General features: G+C 45.9%; 1 protein-coding gene across 3 annotated transcripts; it reads left to right on the top strand.

Moving 5' to 3' along the window:
• The first annotated feature begins 1533 nt into the window (after positions 1-1533).
• On the top strand, positions 1534-24981 carry LOC130879737 (phospholipase A and acyltransferase 3). 3 transcript variants are annotated; one of them, XM_057778523.1, is made up of 5 exons: positions 1534-1674; positions 2024-2090; positions 16443-16545; positions 20836-21104; positions 24745-24981. In XM_057778523.1, the coding sequence occupies exons 2-5, from the start codon at positions 2076-2078 to the stop codon at positions 24844-24846; spliced, it is 489 nt and encodes a 162-aa protein (XP_057634506.1). In that variant the 5' UTR covers positions 1534-1674; positions 2024-2075; the 3' UTR covers positions 24847-24981. The 3 variants fall into 3 exon arrangements, with proteins under 3 accessions (XP_057634506.1, XP_057634507.1, XP_057634505.1); XM_057778524.1 differs by lacking the exon at positions 1534-1674 and adding an exon at positions 1765-1906; XM_057778522.1 differs by lacking the exons at positions 1534-1674; positions 2024-2090 and adding an exon at positions 5194-5368.

Raw genomic sequence — 24981 nt, 5'->3', positions numbered from 1 at the left:
CAACTTCCAAAACTCTAGAATTGACAGAGACATCTTGTTACCTGGACAGTCACCCAAGAGTTAGCCAATAAGAAGTTATAGCTAATGGGCTAAGCAGTGATTTAATTATACAGTTTCTGTGTGATTATTTCGGGGCTGAGCTAGCTGGGTGGCCAGGATGAACAAGCGGCCCCTCCTCCTACAATATTGGTTCAAAATGTTTATTTTGCTTTTTCATCTGTGCTAGGCTGATGCACTGTATTAAACACTTAAGGTTTTATCACATAGCTGTGATTACAGAAACTAATAAAGTATCTCTGAACACTGAAAAGGAAACCAAAAGAGCTTACACATTTCAAGTTCCTCTATCAAAATGTCAGAGGGTGTACTTTTTTTTTTAATTTTAATTTTAAAAACTGTTTTAAGATTTATTTTTTGGGTGCAACAGGGTCCCAGACTTAGTAGGTTCCAAGACCTTAGCATAACTGATGGAAGTGCTGTTCAGGCTGCAAAACTGAGCAGGTAGACAGCACCACCTGCCAAAACTACAACAAAGGTCCAATCCATCGGAGTCCATAGTTCTGAGAAAGTCTCTAGATGCACTAACCTTGTTTTGTGGCTCCTGTAGTTCCACTTCTGGCTAGCTGTTCTTGTTAACTGAGGTATGCCAGCCCAGGGCACGGTTTTTGTATTTAAACGCTCACCCTGAGAAAGGCTCGGCGCAACACTGGGATCCTGAACACCCAATGTGATCACTGCCCAGCTAATAAAGACTTTTTATTGGCTTAAACCCATGTCTGAGCAGTTGTCTCTGGTGAATACCCCACAACAATGAGTATGTGTGTTTTGTATACATGTGTATCACGTGTGTGCCTGGTGCACAATGATATCAGAAGAGGGTATCAAGTGCCCTGGAACTGGAGTTATCTGTGCTTGTGAGCCACTATGTGGGTGCTGGGAACCAAACCCAGGACCTCTGCAAGAGCAGCAAGTGCCTTTAACCCCTGAGCTATCTCTTCAGCTCCATATTACTGATGTTGTTATTATTGTTGTTGTATTTTCAATATTGAGGCAAGGTTTCTCTGTGTTCCCCTTAGAACTCACTATGTAGAGCAGGCTAATCTCCAGCACACAGAGACAGGCCTACCTCTGCCTCCCGAGTGCAGGAACCAAAGGCATGAACCACTAGGTCCAGTTATATTCTTCTTATTATTATTATTATTTTATATTTTGGAGACAAGGTCTCACTGTTGCCCAGACTAACTTGGAACTCATGACAGTTCTCCTTCCTCGGCTTTCCAAATGCTAGGATTACAGACGTGTCCCACTCTTGAGTGGAAGAGATAAATAACCCTTCTGTATGATTCGTTCACAAAGATAACAAGTAATGTGACATGTTCTTACATGTTAGGCACTGATAGAGGAGTGTGTGAAGGCTGTTAGGGGCAGGGGAATCTGGGGCAGAGGAGCAGGGTGGCCAGGCATGAAGCAGGAGGGAGGCATTTAAGTGAACCCCAGAGGACGCAGCAGGCAGGCCCTTGGCGATGCTGTCATTAGCCTGTCACTGGAGGTGGGCGGGGTGACAAAGCGCGGCCAGGACTCTGCAGCCATTAAACCGATCCTGATTGCGCTGGCCTGGCTTGCACGCTCGTGACCTGAGGAGGGTGGAGCGCTTCTTTTGGGACCTAAGCAAAGGTGAGAAAGCCCAGGTGCCTCTGCGGGTCCCCGTGAGCTGTCTGGGAGCTGGAGAACGGCTGCGCGGGCATAAACAAGTCAGGCGAGTAGCTGTCACCCACCTGGCACCCGCCGGGGCAGAGAAAAGCAGCCAGGGACGCGCGAATGCCCGGCCAGAACAGGGATCGGGTGAGCCGCCTGGCCTCCGGCGAGGGGTTTGTCCGTTCAAGGGCAAGTGCAGAGCAAAGCAGAGGTGGGCGAGAAAGTTGGAAGAGTTTGGGGGTTGTTCCTAGAGGGCCCTGCTCCTGAGGGCTTGGGGACCTTGCTTCTTGTTAGAGACATAATAAGCTCTGCTCCCTCTGTGCCTTAGGCATCCACACCGCTGCTGAGCTGAAGCTGAGCCCCGCACATCACTGAAGAAGATGCCAACGCCCATAGTAAGTATGGGGGTGGAGGGGGGAGGGGGGCAGGGATGAGGTAGTGTTTTTATTATGACTCTTGTCTTCTCGGGGTCTGATTTGCTGTTTTGAAGAGGATCTTTGTAGTGAAAGCCACACTTTTCTCTGCTCCTGGGATCAGGTATCAGCTATGGGTCAGATGCCACTTGTTGAGTGATGGCAGCAGTTGCTGAAGTGGGCAGGTTGGAAAGCCACCCTGCTTGAAAGAGGCTCAATAGAAGGCATAAGAGGTAGGCACAGTTGGAGGTTTGGTCTTTCTATCAAATCAGGAACCGTGGGCAGATTCCTGGGCTGGAAAGTCCGGAGGCAGAACCCTCTGATGGCAGTGAGCTTTTCTCTCCTCAGCTGACTCATTTCATGACCATCCCTGCCACCAGCAGATTCCAGCTCTTGTTTCTCCTTCGTTCCTTTTTTTCCCTCCATTCCCCTGTCTTTCTGATTTTTTGTTTATTTATTTTTTGTTTGTTGTTTATTTGTTGAGACAAGGCCTTAGATAACTCAGGCTGGTTTCAAACTTGCTATGTAGTGAGGACAGCCTTGGATTTCTGATTCCCCTGGCTCCGCTTCTTAAGTGCTGGAATTGTAGGTGTGTACCCCATACTCGGTTTTTTGAAACTCTCCTGCATGCCAGGCAAGCTCTCTACCAACTGAGACACATCCCAGCCCCAGTATCTTTCTTGAGATCTTTACTGGGCAAATGTCTTCACTTTAACAAGGGCTTTACTGATTTGGTTCAAACTGTAGGGTTTTGAAGACAACCAACCCAGTTGGGATTGTGTTCTAGTTCAATACCTGTTGTGGATTTTAATCAAGCTTGAATTCATTCTGTTCCCCTGCGTGAAATATCATTTAAAAGTTAGTAGTTCCCAGAACAGTCACACGAGTCTGGTTCCAGGCTGCGCTTTCAGGTGTTAAGACCCAAGACCACAGCACCATAAACTACCGCTGAGACATTAGGAACTCATGTGGGCTTCTTTCTTTTTTTTAAATTTATTTATTATGGATACAATATTCTGTTTGCATATATGCCTGCAGGCCAGAAGAGGACACCAGACCTCATTACAAATGGTTGTGAGCCACCATGTGGTTGCTGGGAATTGAACTCGGGTCCTTTGGAAGAGCACACAGTGCTCTTAACCGCTGAGCCATCTCTCCAGCCCCTCATGTGTGCTTCTGTTGTGTGTGTTTGACTTATGCACATACACAAACTGTTTTTAAATTTATGTGTTTTGGGGGCATGCATCGGCCTTGGCTAACATGTGGAGGTCAGAGAACAGCTTGCAGGAATTAATTCTCTTGTTCACTATTTGGGTCCTGGGATTTGGACTTAGGTCATCAGGCCTGGCAGCAATCTCCTTTCCTTGATGAGCCATCTCACCGTCTGTGCATTTTTATTTAATTAAAAGAATGAGAAATAAATATTTACCAACTGGAGGTTTGCACAGAAGTTATTAAATCTTCCTTATGATCCTTCTCCTCTCAGGCTGAGCAGGGAAACTCATCATTCTTTTCCCTGCACTCAGCTCAATATTTGTAGTTATCCCATCAGCAGGGCTGTGAAGCTGGGCATGGTGGCACACACCCACAATCCCACCACTTGGGAGCTTGATGCAAGAGGATGCAGAGTTGGAGGCTAGCCTGGGCTATGTAGGGAGACATGACTCAAACAAAATAAGACAAATCTCAGTGGTTAAGTGCACCGGATGTTTTTCCAGAGGATGTGTATTCAATTCCCAGCGCACACTCGGTAGCCAACAGCCGTCTGTAACTCCAGTACCATGTGGTCTGACGCCCTTTGCTGGCATCCAAGAGCACTTGTACACATATGATGCATAGACAAATGTGCAGTCAAAGCACACATTTACATAAGATAAAAATAAAGGAAAAAAGTTTAAAAAACAAAAACCAAACCCGAACTAAAAATGTAGACTGTGGCTAGAGACCTGTGCAGCTACCTCGGCAGGGCTTGGGAGAAGAGGGCGGCATGAAGGTTCAGCCCAGGCCTCTCCCTGCTCTAAACTTTCTAGCCAGGTAAGAAGTTTGGATGAAAGATGCTTTCATCTTTTACTACTGTTTTGCTGAACTTTGGGTGTGTTTCCAGGAAGTGAGTACTCAAACTCAAACTGAAACCGAAGTCCTGTGATGTGAATGTACCTTCCAGTCCCGAGCCCAGAGCCCTGAACGGCCTGCTTCCTTTCTTATCTTGTTTTGCTTTTTTGAGACAGAGTATCTATGTAGTTCTGGCTGTCCCAGAATCCACCCTGTAGACCAGGATGATCTCAGAACTGAAAGAGATCCGCAGGTCTCTGCCTCCCAGGCACTGGGAGTAAAGGCAAGGGCCACTAAGCTAGGTCTGACCATTTTCTGATCTGAAGTTGACATCTGGGGGAATCTGTGGAGTTAGGGTTAGGGTGCAAAGAAAGGGGAGGGAAGAGGATGCTTCTCAAGTGTCGTGGGGGCTTCTGTTCCTGCAGGGTTGCATCTTCACCCCCAGAGTTGGGAGGGACTGGAGGAATAGACAGTGTCCCCTCCCCAGGCCATCAGCCTCTGATGAGACCCTGTAAGTGCCAGGCTGGATGCTGGTGGGGTGGATCCAGTCCTCACCCCTCAGCATGCTGGGCCGGTCTAGATAATAGGGTACACTGTTCATTACAGTCATTCTGTCTAAGAGAGCTAGCGAACTGGGCATGGTCACACACACACATACACACACACACACACACACACACACACACACACGCACGCACGCGCGCACACACTTGTAATTCTACCACTGGGGAGGTAGTATGTAGAGTTGGAGGCCAGGCTGGTCAATACAACAAGACCCCCCCATCTCAAAAATAAATAAAATCCACTACCACCAGCACTATCATCAACAACAAAACAAAACAAACTACCACCAACAATGAGAAATCAAATCCAAAACCCGAACAGAAAAAAAAAAAAAAAAAGACTGGGCTGGGATCGTGGAGGAGGGAACAGCTTCCTCTGCAGGATGTGAGGGAGGAGGCCCTGAGGTTTCCTCTCCTACCCACTTATCTATTACTTGACCTTGAAGCTGGTTTCAGTTTAGGGGAGAGCTCCCACACTAGAGTTGAAGCCGGGGCTCTACAATAAGAGAGTCTGATAGGCCTTCCTGTGGCCCCCGCCCCCAGCTCTTTTGTTTTTCATATCCTATTATATCAATGGATACTTGAATCCACGTAGATCTGTGGTAGAATCCTGCTATGGCTTCTGGACAGTCTCTGATGCCTTGGGTAAGTTCATTCCCAGCTTGGAAACTCTTTTTTTCTCATCTATAAAGTGAGGCCGTTAGCAGGATTCCAGGTAACCTGTGAAGGCCCCAGTAGGGTTTGGTGGGGGTGTATGAGTTGGTGGTGGGGCTGTTTGGAAAGCACAAAGGAGCCAGGTTTACCCTGGAGGAGGCTAGGGTTTGGCGCTGGAGAGCCTGGGTGGGCAGGATGCTTGGGGCATTTGGGCTTCTGAGATCTGGGACGCCTGCTGGAGTTGCCACTGGCACTCTGACTGACAAGGAGGCTTGGGCAGGGGCATGAGGAAAGGGTAACGTGTTAGGCCAGGTCTGTCTTATCTACCTTTTTTCTGGACCCCAGGCTAGGAAGCCAGGGCTGCCAGGCTCTTCCTACTTCTTCTGCACCCCTTCCCCTCCCCCACCTAGCCTGTAGCACAGGCTCTCTAGCATTTTCCTCGTAGGTTTAAGTGGTTTTACAGCGTTCAGCCACTATCCCAGTTATTTCTTACACAAGCAGTACTGGGTAGCTATTAACAGTCCTGGTTAACCAGAGAGTTCCCAGGGATTAAGTCCAGAAGTTTGAACGGTTTCTAAGGGTGCCTGGTGTTTTTTGGGGTTCCAGTCATCTCAGATCAGCCCCTAGCTCTCACAGATTTTCTTTTCTCAAAACCTTTGTATGGAAACTCCCCCAACTTCTCGTGAAAAGTCCATTCTTGGCAAGACTCAGGCTTTGTTTGTGTTCCACAAGCTCCCAGACCTTTAACTCGGCATCAAAAGTGAAAGACATGGTCAGGTATTTTCACATTCACTGGGGCATGTGGTTTCCAGGAACAGGGAGAATTCTCTCAGGCTGGCGTTCACAAGAGCCATGGTGTCCTCGCTGTATCTGGATGAAAACAGACTAACAGCACCCACCCATTACAGCAGCAGAAACACTCCCTCTGTGCTGAGTCGTGATCATAAAACAGTGTGCATATGCTCATGTATGCTGCGTGCATCGGGAGGCAAGAGGGCAGTCTTGGATGCTGTCCCTCTTTCATTTTTAGTTTATTTTTTTATTTTATGTATATGGGTGTTCTGACTGCTTCTATGTCTGCATGCTATGTGCATGCAGTGCCCACAAAAGTTAGAGGAGAGCCCCTGATTCCCTGGGACTTGAGTTACGATGCCATGTGGGTTCTGGGAATCAAACCCATGTCTTCTGAAAGATCAACCAGTGCTCTTAATACTGAGGCATCTCTCTAGCCTCTACCTTTTTTTGGGGGAGAGGGGCAGATTTCCCAAGTAGGCTTTCCTGGCTGGCTATATGTTATAATTGCTTGCGTGGAGATCAGAGAATTGCATTTAGGAATTAGTTCTCACTTTTGCCTTTTTGAGGCAGGGTCTCTCTTGGTTCTGCCACTATGCAGTGTAGCTGGGCCATGAGCTTCAGGCAAGTGCTTTTACTCATTCCAATGTGGCTTTCTGTTTCAGCAAGGTCTCTCTGTAGCTTTGGGTGGCCTGGAGCTTACCATGTAGACTAGATTTGAACTCAGAGGAGTGGCTCAAAGGTGTGTGCTGCCACCAAACCTGACTCCTGGCCCCTGGCTTTTTTTTTTTTTTTTTTTTTTTGGAATCAAGCCAAACTTTGTATTTGTGCGGCAAATGCTTTTTCTATTGAGCTATTTCCTCCTCCACCCAGTGTTTTATAGCTATTGGCTTATTTAATCTGAATCAGATGCCGTATACAACTGTCCTCATTTTTTGGCCGAGGAGAGTAAGGCCCAAGGAGAGTTTGGGTAAACTTGTCCAGTGCTCTACAGTAAGCAGTTGAGCCATGGTTTGAAGCACAAAGTCCTAAGCATAATCACTGTGCCGTTCCTGAAAATTAAACTTAGCTTGAGTTAAACAGAGCCATCAGTAGTCAGGCATAGTGGGCCTCGCCTATAATATAGCACCCGGGAAGATAAGGTTCTTAAATGCCGTGCACATTTAAATGGTCGTTGGTTGGTTGAGTGGGGAAAAATAAATGGAAGTGTGAGTAAATAATACAAAAGAATAAATGAATTGTTGGTGAAAACAATCCCTCCTGACAGTTTAAACCCAGTTGTTAGATATCCAGGAGGGTTTCCAGCTTTTCAATTTCTAAACAGTTCAAAGCAAGCAGTTTACTTCACATTGGTCCAGCAATGATGGTTTTTGTCCTTGGAACAGTATTGCTGATGTAGCCCTTTATTACACTGGCCACACTATAAGTAAATATTTAAAAATCTTACATTTATTTTATCCCGCATCTCCCATCTCTCTCTGAGCCTGTGTGCTATGGCACACGTGTGGAAACCAGACAACCTATGGGAGCTGGTTCTTTCCTTCCATAATGGGGTCTGGGGACTGAGCTCAGGTCATCAGATTTGCATGGCAAGTGTTATTGAGTCATCTTTCCAGATTATAGCCCACTGATTTTTGTCAAGTTTCAAGGTGGTATAATCGTAGCATCAAGAAGGTGAGGCAGGAGGATTACTATGAGTTTGAGGCTAGCCTGAGTTATATAGTAAATCTGAGATCATCCTGAACTACAAAGTGAAATCCTGTCTCAACAAAGAAAAAAAAAAAAACAAAAAGATAGGGACTGGAGAGACTGTTGAGATGCTAAGAGCACTTCCTGTTCTTGCAGAAGACTCAGGTTCCAGCACCCATATAGAAGCTCACTACTGCCTATAATTCCAGTTGAAGGGAATCCAAGGCCCTCTTCTGGCATCTAAAGGCATCTGAAATGTATATGGTACATAGGCAAAACATGGATACCTATAAAAAATATAAAAAATAAAAATAAAGAAAAGCATTTAACCCTCCTATTAAACAAAACCAAAACCAAAACATAGGTACATATTTATTTAAACTTTTTTGTTTGTGTTTTTTCAAGACAGAGTTTCTCTGTGTAGCCCTGGCTGCCTGGAATTCGCTCTGTAGACCAAGCTGGCTTTGAACTCACAGAGATCCACTTACCTGCCTCTGCTTCCCAAGTGCTCGGATTAAAGTCATACAGCATCACTACCCAACTATTAAAACAATTTTAAAAACTAGAAAATCAATAAAAATTAATACTCCTAATTAAGACAATTTCATGAGGGTTTGGTAACAGATGGTATCTCCATTTTCCAATTTAAAAACTGAATATTCAACATGTGAGCATTTCTTCTCACTTACATTTTCTTTTTTTAAATACTGGGATTGAAGATATGGCATAGTCAGCAAAGCTCTTGCTGTGTGTGCTGGACGCCTAAATTCAGATCCTCAGCATCCATATAAAAAGCGGGGCCTGTGGTACATGTTTGCAGTCCCAGCACTAGGGGTGGGGAGAGAAGACTCTTTGGAGCTCAAGGGTCTGCCAGCCTAGCTATACCAGTGAGTTTCAGGGTCAGTGAGAGGCCTTGTCTCAAAATAAGGTGGAAATTGGCTGAGGATGACTCCTGATGTTGGCATCTGGCCTCTGTATACACATACAGACACACATACATATAGATACACACACCACACACAATACACCACACACACACACGCATAGAGACACACATACACACATGAACACGCACATGAACACACAGGCACATGAACACTCACAGACACAGACATGCAACACACATGTGTTTTCTCACACTCAATTCTTTAAAAATTTTATTTTTAAAATAATTCATAGTAAAAATATTCAAAGAATCAAATAGTAAAGTGTGAGTCCCCCCGATGTCTATTAGTCACTGTAGGGAGTAACCAATAGTTTGGCATTTTTTCCCCAGATCATGCATAATATATAATTCATTTTAATTCCAAGTATATAAAAATGTACATTTAAGCAGAAATAGAATAGTAGTCTTTTTAGGGGGAGGTGGTGATTCTGGTAATCAAACCCAGACCTTGGCATGCTAAGCAAGTGCCCTTCCCCTGAGTGGCATCCTCAACCCTGTCATGTCTTCCAACTTATTTTTTGATGAGAGGGGCATTTTTGAGATTGGGTCTCATGAAGTCCAAGCTGGCCTCCGAATTTACTGAGGCTGATCTTGAACTTCTGTTCCTCTGGCCTTCCCTCCCAGATGCAGGGACTGCAGGCAGGCACCACTGCACTAGGTTTTATGGGGTGCTGAGGAATGAACCCATGGCTTTGTACATGCCAGACTGGTGCCCTACCAGCGAAGCCACATCCCCAGCCTTCAACTTGCCTTTTAAAAAAAATGTAGCTCTGACTGTCCTAGAACTCAGTACATAGATCAGATTTGCCTCAGACTCACAGAGATCCACCTTCCTCTGCCTCCCAAATACTGGGATTAAAGGTGTGCACCATCGTGTCTGGCTTTGGCTTGCTTTTTTGAAAGAAATTTTTATTATTGTTTCTATACCGTTCATATAAATCCATATTGTTCTCTTCAGTGATCTGATGTGTGTGTGTATATATGATATGTTTAATTTGGTCCTTATAAAGTAGTTGGGGTTGTTTTTCAAAATGAATTTCAGAGGCCAGAATTCCTCAATTTGCTGGCTAAGGGAAACGGCTGCTCTGCAGCCCTCTTTTGTGGGAAATAAAAGTGCTTTGTTCTGAAATCCTGTGGGCGCACAGTCTCAGCTTTGTCACTGTCCCTGCCTGTGCTGTGTAGGGTGTTGTGATGGCTAGGGGTTTCCTGAGCCCCATTCTGGAAAAGGCAGCCTTGTTTCTGCATCTGAGAGGACTTTCTGATAATCCAAACCATGTTCCCTATGCAGAATACAACAGCATTCAGTTGGGCTCCTGGGATCCCTGTGGGTCCTTTTATAGCAGAGATTTGCTGATTCCACTGAGTGAAAATAAAAACCACAGTCCATTTGGTGGTCCAGTTATAGTTTTAAATTTCCCATGTAGTTCTCTGTTCTTCCATTGTCCTTTTATCAAGGGGTCTCAGGGTTTCAGTAATACACAAAGTGATGCTCCCGGGTCTACCAGAAGTTTACAGGTTGGTCCCCAATTGAGAAAGTTATCATAGGTTTCTGGGGGCCTAAATTGAGAGAGCCATGTCCCCACCCCCAGTTCTTCCAGAGTCAGGACTGTTTATCTGTGGCTGAGAAGGCCAACCCGTTTCCACTGGGGTCATTTTTTCAGTGTCCCAATTCCTGGCAGGACTTTTGTAAGGGTGTTTTCTTTTTCTTGCAGGTGGCTTATTCAGGGCCGGAAGTGCCAGGAGCCTGTAGTGCTGCCACAGTGGCACGGTTCATTTTCACTAGAGAATCTTCCTTGATGCCTCTATTGTCAAATACTTTTTGGGCTATTTCTAATAATTCTGACCAATTCTTTCCTACAAACCCATCCATCTTTTGGGTTTTTTTCTCATAAGGCCAGGTTAATCGCTTTGAGGTTTTCCGGGTCCTCCAGATCTGGAGAAGTATATATATATAGTGGGCATGCTTCCAGATGCTTCTTCTGAGCCTTGTTTTATATCGGCTTCTGTAGACAGACTAGTAGGTTTGTGAGTCGCCAACCTCAGGCCCTTCAGAGGAATCTGGTGGTACTCAGGGTGACCTCCTGTCTCCTTCTGTCCCATAATCCCAGTCTGGTCTCCGGAAGAGAACTTTGTCAATAGCTGCTGTTCTCAGATCATTATCAAGACTGCTTAATTGGTCAGCTCCTTAGCTGCTTCTGCTAGGTAGGATTTGCTCTCTCTCCCTTAGCGAAGAGAGTGCCGAGAATTTGTTGGCAGTCATTCATCCTAGGTGAGGAAATGGTTTAAAAAAAAAAAAAATCAACACAGAATTAGTCAGGGAAGTCAGAGAATTAGGGTCTTTGCTGGTAGGAGGAGTCTGGTTTCCAGTTGTAAGGATCCGTTGTAGCAAAGGAACAGATAGGTATCATCCTTCAGGTGCCTGGCAGAGAGGAAGGACAGGGACTGGAGTCCTGTTCCACACACAGAAATGGAAACTGAAGTCACCTGTTGGTCAGGGGGAGGAAGCTGAATCTGGAGCTGCTTCTGCTTGGGGATAGGAGTGGAAACGAGCTGTAGGCTGGCCAGGGCCACGAAACTGAGTCTGGCTGCCCACTGGGACCTCGCGGACACATATGGGAGGGGAAAGGACCAAAGGGGGCTCCATGGGGCAGCTGGAACAGAGGGAGGAGATGAGTAGGGTGAGTGCTGGAGAGGCTGAGGTGAGGGAGAAACAGGAGGAGGTAATAGGCTCAGGAGAGGTGGGGGCAGTGGAGATAAAGGGGAGGCATGGGGCAAGGACAGGGTCCTCCTGAGAGGCCTTTAGGACAGGATTTTTTAAGGGCTTTTGGTCCGCAGACAGGGGTTTCTAGAGAGTCTTCTTTGCTATGACTAGGGCTTGGCCACCTTGCCTGTTCGGAACATACAAACCTTTATCCATAGGGGCAGATTGGATGCTGCCTCTGCCCAGGGTAGACTATACCTAATCTGGTCTGGGTGGCCAGGTACACTGCCCAGGCTACCTGGGAGCTGAAGGTGCTTCTGGGGGCCACCCAACGCTGAAAGTGAACAACTGCAGCTCACAGAAGGGTAAGAGGCAGCCCTTGGTGATAGGATGATCATAATCCTGCTCAATTATAGGGGGGTACATTTTGTCAAAGTTCCTCAAAACTTTTTTTTTTTTTTTTTTTTTTTTTTTGGCTTTTTGAGACAGAGCTTCTAACTGTGTAGTCCTAGCAATTGTAGACCAGGCTGGCCTTGAACTCACAGAGATCCGCCTGCCTCTGCCTCCCGAGTGCTGGGATTAAAGGCATTTGCAACCACTGCCCAGGCAGAACATCTTATCTTATCAGGCTAGAGTACGTCTGAGGTGTGAGTCAAACTTCACAGGGTGGGGAGTATACCAAATTCCAGAAATAGGTTAAAAACACGGTTAACTTGAATTTTGCAGCAAACAGAAATGAACTTATTTTGGTCTTATAACAAAATAGTTTTTAACTTTAAGATGGAATCAGGCTGGTCCATCAGATTGGCGTTTTTCTTCTGTACAAGGCTAGAAAACAAACACTTTAGGTTATTTTTAAGAGATTTATTTTAAGTGTGTCTGTGTGTGTGCACATGTGTGTGTGTGTCTATGTGTGTCTGTGTGGCATGAGTGCAGATGCCTGAGGAGGCCAGGGTTACAGGTGACTGTGAACTGCCTGATTTGCATACTTGGAACCAAACTTGGGCAACCTGCAAGAACTCCTCACCAGTGCTGGGACTGTAAACACACATTTATGACCACGGCTGACTTTTCATGTGGATTCTAGAGAGGATCAAATGGATGTCAAACAAAGCAAGCACTTTGCTTACTGAGCTATCTTCCAGTCCATAACACTTTTGATTAGCAGGCTACCCTTTTTCTGCTGCGAGTCCTCTGTTGACAAAGCCTTCACAAAGCCTGTGAAGTCTCAGGTCAGGGCCTGTGGAGCCCAGAAGAGGGTCAGATCCTGGAGCTGGAGTTACAGGCACCTGGGAGCTGCCTGATGCGGGTGCTGCTTGCTGAAACTGGGTTATCGGCAAGAGCAGTGGCTCCTCTTAACCACCGAGTCACTCTGGTTCTTCTTTATTGCTTCCCCTCTGGTTTCAGTTTGCTTTTGGAACAGGGTCTCATTCTGTAGACCAGGCTGACCTTGAACTCACGGAGGTCTCCAAGTACTGGTATTAAAGGTGTATGGCGCTACACTCAGCTAATTTTTATTTTTAAATTTAAAAATTAATGTGTAATTTAACCAGGAAATAATATGGGAAAGATAATAACTTCAGTTAAAACAGAATAAAGAGGGCCGGCTGCTGTGATGCACACCAGAACTTCTATCACTTGGGAGGTGGGTGTGGGAAATCAGTACAGGGTTGTCCTCAGCCACATAGCAAGTTCAGGCAAGCCTGGGCTAAGTGAGACCCTGCCAAACCCCAAATTTATTATATAGTTCACCTTTTAAAGTGTGTACTTCCGTTTTGATAAGCACAAGTGAACCATTGCCCTAATGGAAGACAGAGCAGATGCACTCACAGCCTTAAGTCAAGGAAGAGATGCAGAACTGGTCGAAACGCGGAGGATAAGGACTGCTGGTGCTCAGTCCTAAAGGGATAGCTACGTCCCTCACAGGACCAGGGAATACCGAGGCAGAGGGGTGGAAAGACAGAAAAAGCCAGAGGATGGGGAAGAGCGTTTCGGGGCACTGTCTTCTGAATATGACTTGGCCACTGCATCATGCATGTCTTGAACATACAGTAGCTGTGAACCCTTGTATAGCACCTGCACAAAATGGAGACATGAAAATAGGAAATAACAGGGCTGCAGAGATGGCTCAGCCGTTAAGAGCACTGGCTGTTCTTCCAGAGGACCTGGGTTCGATTCCCAACACCCACATGGCAGCTCACAATCTGATACTCCCCTCTGGTCTACAAGCATACATGCAGACAAAGCACCTTCATACATAAAAAAAAAAAATCTAAAATAAATAAATTACATATGTATCTATATAATAGGAAATGACTAGCTGGGGCTATAAAGGGGGCCCTCTGGAAAGAGGAGGGGACAAGAGAGGGTAGTGGGGGTGGGGAATGTGATTACACTACATTGTATACAAGGAAGAAACTAAAAAGGTCAGAAAACTGCAGAAGAGCACAGTTTAATAACCCTAATATCCCCATGTTCCTTTCTTTCTTTTTTTTTTTTTTTTGGTTTATTTATTTATTTATTTTTTTGTTTTTCGAGACAGGGTTTCTCTATGGCTTTGGAGCCTGTCCTGGAACTAGCTCTGTAGACCAGGCTGGTCTCGAACTCACAGAGATCCGCCTGCCTCTGCCTCCCGAGTGCTGGGATTAAAGGCGTGTGCCACCACCGCCCGGCCCCATGTTCCTTTCTTATGGTGCCTGTCCTCACCCCAGCCCCTTAGGATTGCTGACCAGTTTTCTATCCTGTATTTATACCTACTTTGGAATGTCATATAAAGAAATTTGTATAGTGTATAGTTTTGGGGATATGACCTTTAACTCATTATTTTGTAAATAACTGAATATTTTGCAGGCTGGACTGTTACATTTTAAATGCATTTTTGTTATTGCAGTAAGGTGTGGAGGGGAGTAGGGAGAGTGAAGAAGGAGGTTTGAGACAGAGTCTCATTATGTGGTCCAGGTTAGCTTAGAAGTCATTTAAAAACTATTTACTTATTTTATGTGTATGGGTATTTTTGGCTGCATGTATGTCTGTGTACCATATGGGCCTGGTGCCTGAGAGAGGGCAGAAAAGGGTTTAGGTCTCCCTGGACTGGTGTTAGACAGTTGTAAGCCACCTTGTGCTGGGAATTTAATCTGGATCCTCTGGAAGAACAGTCAGTGTTCTTAACTGCTGAGCCATTTCTTCACCCTAGTCTGGAATTCTTGATAATCCTGCCTCAGCAGGAGTTCAGTAAATAATATTTGTAGCAAGAGCACTAAGAAGACAAAGCTAATGTAACCTTTTAGGTTCACAGTTTTTTGTTGTTGTTGTTTTCAAGACAGGGTTTCTCTATAGCTGTGGTGGCTGTCCTGGAACTAGCTCACAGAGATCCGCCTGCCTCTGCCTCCCGAGTCCTGGGATTAAAGGTGTGCACCATCACCGCCCGACTTAGGTTCACAGTTATTAAGGAGTGTCTTTTATTTGTTCTTTAATAATTAATTGCATACATGTATACAATGTATCTTGATCATAGTCCACCTCCAACTTCACCTGGCCATTCCAACATAACTCCCCTTCTCACCTTCATGTTCCTTCTCTCTGCCTCTTCTGTCTCTTCTCTGGTTTCAGTAACCCGCTGAATCCAACTAGTGTTACGTGCTGGAACACTGATTGGTCTGGTCTCTTGCTCTTGTGTGAGTCTTATACAGGTGACCATAGCTGCAGTGATCCTGGGTGCTACAGCCATGTCACGTCCAGAAGACACCAGCACTCTTCTCCATCCTCTGGTTCTGCCACATTTCCTGAACCTTGGGTGCGTGGGTCGGTGGTGACGTAGATGTCCCATCAGAGCTGAGCACTCAATAGCTGCTTATTCTCAGCACTTTGCCAAGTTATGAGTCTCTGCATTGACTTTTGCCTGCAGCAGAAGGAGCCTCTATGTGTATAAACACAAGTATTTGGAAGGAAGTTTGACAGTGTGTCTGTCCATTTATCAAAACAACGGTAGTAGGTCCCCTACTAGAGCCTGTGACCTGAGTAATATCCTTTTGATCAGATTTACAGTATCTGATCATATTACATATTGATCAGATTTACATATTATAGGTTTCTTTCTTAGATTTATTTTTATGTGTATTCGTGTTTTACGTGGATGTATGTGTTGTAAGGAGAAGCCTGCTTGTTCATCCCAGCCACCCGTCTAGCTTAGCCCCGAAATAACCACACAGAAATTGTATTCATTAAAATACTGCTTGGCCCATTAGCTCTAGTTTCTTATTGGCTAATTCTTATATCTTAATCTAACCCATTTTTAGTAATCTGTGTCTCGCAGTGGCAGTGGCTTACCAGGTAAAATTCTAACCAGCGTTCATCTCAGGCGGAGGATCCATGGCTTCTTTCCTTCACTCTGCTTTCTTCCTCCCAGCATTCAGTTCTGTTTTCCCCACCTACCTAAGTTCTGCCCTATCAAAAGGCCAAGGCAGTTTCTTTATTCATTAACCAATGAAATCAACACACAAACAGAAGGACCTCCTACACCATGTATGTATGTGTAACACCTTTCATGCAGTATCCGTGGAGGTCAGAAGAGGACATAGTATTCCCTGGCAACTGGAGTTACAGATGGTTGTGAGCCACCATGTGGGGGCTGGGAACCCAACCCCAGGTCCTCTGCGAGAGCAGTAAGCACTCTTAACTGCCGAGACATCTCTCCAGCCCCCATTTTGCAGTTTTTAATCATGGCATATGTGGGCGGGCGTGGGGGATGGTATCTTTCCTGCAGGCCTGGATCACAGCCTTGTGAGGCAAGCCAGCATCATACTTGCAGGGCCTGCATCCACATGGGCCTGCCTACTAGAACTGATTGATGGGACATAGGGGCTGCACCTCCTTAACTGAGCCTGCCCTGCTCTCAAGGTTTCACGTCATCACTAATAGTTGTGTTCTTGGTTTTGCAGCCAGAACCAAAGCCTGGAGACCTGATTGAGATTTTCCGTCCTATATACAGACACTGGGCCGTCTATGTCGGTGATGGATATGTGATCCACCTGGCTCCCCCAAGTAAGAACACCAGGGTCTTCATTGTGCTGGGCCTAGGGACTGGGAAAGGACGTGTGGAGCTGTGGGTAACAGGTTGTTCTTGGGTGCTCCTTGCTCCTTGATTAACCCTTTGTTTCTAAGTTCATGTGAGGGCAATCTGATGTGTCAGGATGGGTTCGGAGCTTTTCCTTAGACCCCAGGGTGTCAGTCCCTCAAGGCCTGTGAATAGGCAGGCCCTGCCCCCGAGGACCTACAACTGTCAGGCTCTGCCCACAGAACACTTTAAGGGCTGTAAAAGCTGGAACCAGTCCCTCCAGATGTAGGTTGCCAAGGTTAGCCCTACAGGGTAAAAAGCACAATCTCAGGACTGGAAATCCCACCCTGAAAGTCTTCACCCTGACAACCTCCATCCCCGCAAAAAGCCTATATAAACCCTGTCTTCCGTTCAGTTCTCTGCTGCTTCTTGCAGGAGCAGAGCGGCCTCCTGGGTTTTTCTTTCCCAAAAAGTCTCTTGTGTGAGGTTTGTTGTGTGTTGTGACTTTGTGGTATTCCTTGGCTTCTGACTGCCAGAGTACTTCCCCTCAGAGCTGTGATACTTCCACTGGGGGAGCCTTTCCCCTTTGGTGCTGTACCACACAGGGGTCTTTGTAGAGAGGCTGAGGTTTTTTCTTTCTTTATAATTTTTTATTGAATTTGTTCTTAGACAGTTTCATTATGTACAAAGTGCATCCTGACTATCCCACCCTCTCTGGCCCCATCCTCATCACTCTTCCCTACAAATCCCTTTCCCACACGTATGCCTTTTTTGTTGAGACCCATTGGTTTAATCAGAGTCCTCTGTGTGACCCTTGGTTTGGAACTATCTGCTGGAGCCTGGTGGGTTTATCAGGTACACAACAGAAGACAATGATGGCCCTGCTCCTAGATCCACCAATAGTCAATAGTTCAGCAGGGAGGGTAGACACCTGTGAGTCCGTCCCCAATCCATGGGTGATTGTTGATAGGCCTAGTCTTACGTCAGGTCTGTTGTAGACAGCTATACATAACTGTTTTCTAGTTTTTATTTTTTAAAGACAGGGTCTCATGGATGGGTGGGTGTAGTGGTGCACTCCTTTAATCCCAGCCCTCAGGAGGCAGAGGCAGACAGATCTCTATTGGGGAATATTCGATCAGAGTTTGCATTTGCATTAAATAAAAATAACCTTGGGGGCTGGAGAGATGGCTCAGAGGTTAAGAGCATTGCCTGCTCTTCCAAAGGTCCTGAGTTCAATTCCCAGCAACCACATGGTGGCTCACAACCATCTGTAATGAGGTCTGGTGCCCTCTTCTGGCCTGCAGGCATACACACAGACAAAATATTGTATACATAATAAATAAATTAAATAAATAAATATTGAAAAAAATTAACCTTGGGTCAGGAGGCTTAGTTAGTAACTAGTTGACAGAAAATGATCATAGAGTATCAGGGAGCATCTGGAAGAGATAGATGCACTGGAAGGAGTAGGGAGGGATTTGGAGTGGCATGACTGTTTTGTTTGATGGAGCAGAATGTTGCACACTCTTTGGGAGACACCCACAGGAGAGAAGGTAAGCTGGTTGCCACTCAGCCTTTGAATCTCAAAACTTTTTAATAAATAGAATGATAGAGATTTAGTGAAAGCTACCGTTAGCGGCAGTGGCAAAGCTGGTGCCTACAGAAACAGAATTCCCACCAGGCTGCAGTCTGGGCAACCAGGCCAGAGAAACAGGCCAGTAACTGTGGATTCACAATTGCTGGCTGAAATAGCAATAGATTAAGGCACAGCTACTGTGATGAAGTTAAAACAGCAGATCTCTGTGTGTGAGTTCAAGGCCTGTTCTACATAAAGTGTTCCAGGACAGGTAGAGCTACATGGATCCTGTTTCAAAACAAAACAAAAGACAGGGTCTCGCTATGTCATTCCTACATGGTCTAGAATTCCTTATGTTAATCCCTCCAAAGAGTAAAGATCATTATCCAAATTCTTTGATCAAATTACGCAAATTTTGTTTTCTGTCAGATAGGGTCATCGCCCTAAAGTTGGGTTTGAGAAAATAGCATTGAACACAGGAGACAGTGGGGTTTATATAACCCCCCAAAGCTGCAAGGCTAGTGGTTTTTAAGGGTTGGGAGCTTTCAAGAGGGATTTGGTTATGAAAGAAGTTGACTGAACATTTTTAAAAAATTATTTTTATTTATTTGGTTTTTCTAGACAAGGTTTCTCTGTAATTTTGGAGCTTGTCCTGCGACTAGCTTTTTTAAAAATTGATTTTATTGAAGCTCTACATTTTTCTCTGCTCCCCTCACTGCCTCTCTCCTCCTTTTCAACCCTGTCCCATGGTCCCCATGCTCCCAATTTACTCAGGAGATCTTGTCTTTTACTAATTCCCATGTGGATTAGATCCATATATGTCTCTCTTAGAGTCCTCATTGTTATCTAGGTTCTCTGGGGTTTAGATTTGTAGGTTGGTTTTCTTTGCTTTATGTTTAAAAACCACTTATGAGTGAGTACATATGGTAATTCTCTTTCTGGGTCTCGGTTACCTCATTCAAAATGATGTTTTCTAGATCCATCCATTTTTGGCCGAACATTTTAAAGTTATTTGGCAGAATATCTTATCTTCTTAGGGTGGAGTCAGAATGTAGGGTGTAGACCATGTCAAATTCCAGAAAATGGGTCAATACATGGTCAAACCCAAGTTTTACAGAAAATAGGAATGAACTTATTTTGACCTTGTACTAAAATGACTTCTGATCTTAAAATGGAGTTAGGCTGGTTCATCATGTATGTAAACTATGCTGCCCTTGTATTCATAAAGGTCTGCCTGCCTGTCTCATAAGTTTTTGGGATCAAGGGAGTATCTCACCATGCCCAGTTCAAGTGTTTTATGTATTGGAAGAGTTCAGCCTATTCTATGACTGAGCTTCATGGAAGAAAGATTACTTGGCCTCTGCTCTTTTCCTTTCTGCCATTGCTTGATGCTCTCCCAGTGTCACATTTAAAGACTGGTCCTGTCCTGGTTACTGAGGTTCTGTTTCTTTACCCAGAGGGCCCTGTTCCTGACAGGGAACCAGTCTTGTGATGCTCCGTGGGCTCCTGATCTACTTCTTCGGGATATAGGTCCTTTCCAGCCATCATACCCAGTGCATGCTCATTCCTCGGGGTATAAGTCATTGGGTTAAGAGACCCAGGCTCTGTGCTATGTCAGCTGCCCCTGACTGCCTCAGCCTGGACCTACAGAACCCAAGTTCCTCCTCTTCGAGTCACTCCATTATTGTCTCTTCTCACCTGTGGAGTTTGGCTGCCACATCCTCTGGGTCTCTTTGGGGGAGCAGCTGGAGTGTTTTGGTCCCTTTTTTTCCTGGAAAGGTGGGAATCTAGAAGACCAATGGTATAGCAGTGACTACGCATTTATTTCCTTGCCACCCAGGCCCGAATAACCACACAAAACTATATTAATTACAACACTGTTTGGCCTATTAGCTCAGGCTTCTTATTAACTAACTCTTACATCTTAAATTAACCCATTTCTATTAATTTGTGTATCACCATGAGGCTGTTGACTACTGATAAGGTTCTGGCAGTATCTTTCTCCTTCGGCAGCTACATGGCATCTCTTTGACTCTGCCTACTCTCTCTCTGTATCTCTGTTCAGATTTCCTGCCTGGTTTTACTCTGCTAAGCCGTTCACCAAAACAGATTCTTTATTAACCAATGGTAATGTTCACAGTATGCAGAGGGGAATCCCACATCAACCAACCTCTCTTCCTGAGGCCATCAGCCTGGTGAGGTCAAGGAACTGTAGCCCAGATGGAATCAATAGGTTATATGCTCTTTTCCCAGGAAGATGAGGAGGTCCTAGCACATAGTTGTAGAGTCAAGAACTGGTTACAATGCCGAGGACCAGCTTCTCTTGGTTAAAGAAACACTCCAGTAGCCAGGGTGATGATGCATGTCCATCATCCCAGTAGCCAGGGGTGATGGTATATGCCCATCATCCCAGCATATGGATTGCAGAGGAAGGAAGTTGTTGAGAGTTTGACACCAGGTTGGACTACATAACATGGTAGTTTCTAGGTTAGACCAGCCTGGATTATAGAATGAGCCACTATCTCATCCCTCAACTGACCACTACCCTTACTAGCCCTGTACCACTAAAGCATCACAGTAAATTGTGGCATTAAAGCCTCACCTGTGTCTGTCCTGCTCATTCTTTGTGGATGATGCTCAGCCTGGATGCCCATCTGCGGACTAGCACTGAATGACTCCTCTGTTCTTTGTGAATCCACAGGTGAAATTGCAGGAGCTGGGGCAGCCAGCATCATGTCTGCTTTGACTGACAAGGCCATAGTGAAGAAAGAACTGCTGTGTGATGTGGCCGGGAAGGACAAGTACCAGGTCAACAACAAACATGACGGTGAATATACCCCACTGCCTGCATGCAAGATCGTTAAGCGTGCCGAGGAGCTGGTGGGACAGGAGGTGCTCTACAAGCTGACCAGTGAGAACTGTGAGCACTTTGTGAACGAACTCCGTTATGGAGTTTCCCGCAGTGACCAGGTACGTCCTTAGCCCCTGCACCTGACTTTAAGTACCAGGTCATTTCCCCAGATAACAGTGACTGGATGTGAGTGTGGGTGGAGACAGAGTTATAAACAAGACAAAAATAGCCTAGGTGTGGGCTGTGCTGGAGAGATGGCTCAGTGGTTAAGAGCACTGGCTACTCTTTCAGAGGTCCTGAGTTCAATTCCCAGCAACCACGTGTTGGCTCGCAATCATCTGTGATGAAATCTGGTGCCCTCTTCTGGTGTGCAGGGAGAACACTATGTACATAATAAATAAATTTTAAATAAAAAAATAGCTTAGGTGTTATGCTTCCTGTCCCCGGGTGTCATGCGCAGGGTGGGGAGTCAGGCAGGCGAGATGGCAGTGTAGATCAGCACATAGGGTAGTGACGACCAGTCCACCCCTGTGATGATGCTCTTCAAGCCTTGGAGGCAGCTCTGTTAGCCCCATTTTGTAGATGAGGAAATAGAAGCTTCTAGAAAAAGTCATCTGGCTATGGCCATTCATTTCACCCAAAAAAATCTTTTTGAGTCTTCAGACTTGTGCTGTTTTCCTGGCAGTGCGATGCAGCTGTGTTGGTGAGGGGCAGAGAGAGTTGATGTGTGGACTCATCTAACCAGCCTCCCTTAGCAGGCTACAACTGTCTTTATCCAAGAGGAGGCCCTTCCATTTGTCCATTTTCTCTTTCAAGACTCCTGGCCTTGAACCCCTTAGCCTTCTCAATTTAGCTTGCAAGTGCTGGGATCCCAGGCAAGTGCTACCACGTTTGGTCTCTCTTGTCTACAGTGAGACATTAGGTATCGTCCAATGGGCAGCCTGATTTCTTTCTTCAATTAGCTGATTATTCAGCAGCTATTTGATATATCCCTGCCTAGGGTGATTGACTTAGAGGAGCTGCACATTGCTAAGTGAATGAGGAAGGCGTTATTGTCAGAGTTTGCTGAGCAGTCCCAAGGGTCTGAATCACAGTCTGGCTTCATAGAACAGCCCCTCTGGGGTAGGAAGCAGGCAGGAGTATAAGAGGAATGCCATTAGTTATTGGGTGACTGCAATTGCAGTGGTGGCACACGCCTTTAATCCCAGCCCTCAGGAGGCAGAGGCAGGTGGATCTCTGTGAGTTCAAGGCCAGCCTCATCTACACACACACACACACACACACACACACACACACACACACACACAGAGACAGAGACAGAGAGACAGAGAGAGAGACAGAGAGAGAGAGAATTTCAGGACAGCCAGGGCTACACAAAGAAACCTTGTCTCAAAAAACAAAACAAAATAAAGCATTAACAAAAAAGAAAACTAGAAAATGATGCCATGATAGAAGGGATCTGGGGAATGACAGTACTCAGTCTGTCTATTGGCATAAAGGTTAAAGACCCTGGGTTCAATAACCAGCAAAGCACACACACACACACACACACACACACACTGCACATACGTGGACAAATACACATGGACAGATACACACACACAGAGAGAAATACACACAGACACACACAGTAAGAAACATTCGTTGCTGAGTCCTATTTATCCTGATGGTCGTGAGCCACTGAGGAACCCTTGTGCTTCTCTCCCACACTAACTTTTGTCTGTTAGAAGAAAGGAGATGAGTTCCTAGAAAGGAACTGACATAAAGTGATCCTTCAGAAAAGCTTTGTTAGGAGAGAGAACGAGAACCTCCCAACCCCAGACAGCCATGATCAGGCTGGGATGTGAGAGCTTTAGGAGAGATGGGGCCGTGCGCTGTGAAGTGCATGATGGAGTTTCGTGGAGTTTCGAAGGGAGAGTTTGTTAGAGCAGGGGCGCTAGAACGGCATGCAACCACGAGGGGCAGTAGTGGGGCTGAGGGGTCTGGGAGACTCATATTGAACATGCTCATAGTCACTCAGTGTCCTGTTTGTGGTATGACGCAACCTCGCATGTTCTACACTCGTAGACCTTGAAAGTTCTTGTTTTTATCTGGTCCAAAGAACAAACATTCAGGTCTCTGCTAGGGTGAGGGAGGAGATCCAGGGAACTGGCGGAAGTGTTCTCTCCTGTTCACTCCCGGAGGAACCTTGGCTTGTCTGCCTGACCCTCTCAGGAGTTTCTTTTTCTAAGTAGGGTTTCTCCTCAGCTTCTCTGTCCTTGTTGAATTCCGCCTAAAACAAATGCCTCCAGGGCTAGGGCTGGCTCTGCCACCAAGACTAGGCTCACAACCAGAAAGAAATGCCCCCAAATGGTGCTGGGGATTGAACTCTGTCTTTCCCTGGTAGGCTAGTGCTCTACCAGGAAGCCCTCTCCCACACAAGCAAACGCTTTCTTTTACTTCAGTTGGATTTGAGGAGAGTGAGAGTTGACAAACGTTCCGCTTTCCCCGCACCGCCCTCTTTTGCAGTGCTTTCCTTTCCTGCTCGACGGCAGCACGGGTCAGTTCTGCTCACACCTGCATGGCATCACTGCCATTTCTAGCGGAGTTTAAGAACAGAGAATCAGGTTCTGTGGCTCACCCCTGTAACACATGGTGGGCGGAGGCAGGAGGACCAGGAGTTTCAGGTTATCCTTGGTGTGCTGGCTAGGTTTTTTCAATTTGACACAAGCTTAGAGTCATTTTGGAATGAGGGAACTTCAACTGAGAAGATACCCCCATTAGATTGTCCTGTGTGCAAATTCGTGGTGCATTTTCTTTATTGATAATTGATGGGGGAAGGCCTATTTCATTGTAGGTATATTACCACCCCTGGGCTGGTGGTGCCAGGTGCTAAGAAAGGAGGCTAAGTAAGCCATGTGTGAGAAGCAAGCCCGTAAGCAGCTTTCCTTCATGGCCTCTGTGTAAGTTCCTGCCCTGCCTGCGTTTCCCAACTCCCCTCAATGGTGGAGTGTTACCTGGAAGTATAGGATAAAATAAACGCTTTTCTCTACAAGGTGCTATTGGTCAGGGTGTTTTATCACAACAATAGAAACTCTAAGACACTTCACCGTGTACTGAGCTCAAGTTAGAGACCCTTTCTTAAAATATAAAAAATGACAAAAAGAAGGATGTGGAATAGGGGCCACTCTGCTCTGGTCGCTGGGTGGATCATGTGTAGCATCATGTCTTTAACCCTGGTGCTTAGGAGGCCAAGGCAGGAGGCTCTTGAGTTCAGTGTTCTACACAGAAAGACTCTGATTCCAAAAGAAAAAACAAGCAATCAGCAAAAGCAATAAAACCCAACCCTTTAAAGGGAACACCTCCATACCCGGCAGACCCAGACACTAGAAACAGGGTGTGAAGGAGGTCTTTGTGTCATGGAGGTCAGACTTTTTTGATTTCTCAATTGCAATTTCTTCCTGACTTTGCACTCGCCATCGGTTGGCCAGGAACTTCAGTCCCTGCTGTCACCTCACTGTCCTTTCCATAGACGCCTTACAAAGACGTAAATAGTCCGGGGCTCAATCCAGGCTACCACTTTGGGTCCGGGTAGATTTCAGGCCAGCTGGTTCTGTCCCTTCCTTTCCCTCCCAGTCCTCTTCTCCCATTGACCCTGGCAGTATTTGTTGGCTCTCGAGTTTGGCCACTGGAAGTGAAGGGAGCGTATGAGGTGCCGTGAGCTGAGCGACCCTGCTCCCACATTCTTGACACAGAGCCTGACGCACCTCTTTGTTGCAGGTCACAGATGCCATCAAAGTGGCAGGCATTACTGGAGTGGGATTGGCAGCCTTGGGCCTCATTGGAATCATGTGTTCCAGAAACAAGAAACAGAAGCAATGAGTTGAATGACTACCCAGCCTTACAGGATCTTCTTTTGCTAGAGGGTTTGAAGTTTGATTCATAGATTCTACTGTTTTATAATTAGGCTTATTTTCACAGCATACAATAAAGCACAAGCAGGGGATTTTACCGGAA

Source organism: Chionomys nivalis, chromosome 8 (assembly GCF_950005125.1).
Source record: "Chionomys nivalis chromosome 8, mChiNiv1.1, whole genome shotgun sequence".
In the NCBI taxonomy this organism is placed as follows: Eukaryota; Metazoa; Chordata; class Mammalia; order Rodentia; family Cricetidae; genus Chionomys; species Chionomys nivalis.
The sequence above is the reverse complement of the archived record's forward strand: the minus strand, read 5'-3'. Positions and strand labels throughout refer to the sequence as shown.

Bases quoted from the DNA above. Each gene is read 5' to 3' on its own strand.
- LOC130879737 (XM_057778522.1), top strand. From the start codon at position 5,339: ATGGCTTCTGGACAGTCTCTGATGCCTTGG. The intron at 5,369-16,442 runs GTAAGTTCATTC...TTGGTTTTGCAG, and splicing joins GACAGTCTCTGATGCCTTGG to CCAGAACCAAAGCCTGGAGA. The intron at 21,105-24,744 runs GTACGTCCTTAG...TCTTTGTTGCAG, and splicing joins GAGTTTCCCGCAGTGACCAG to GTCACAGATGCCATCAAAGT.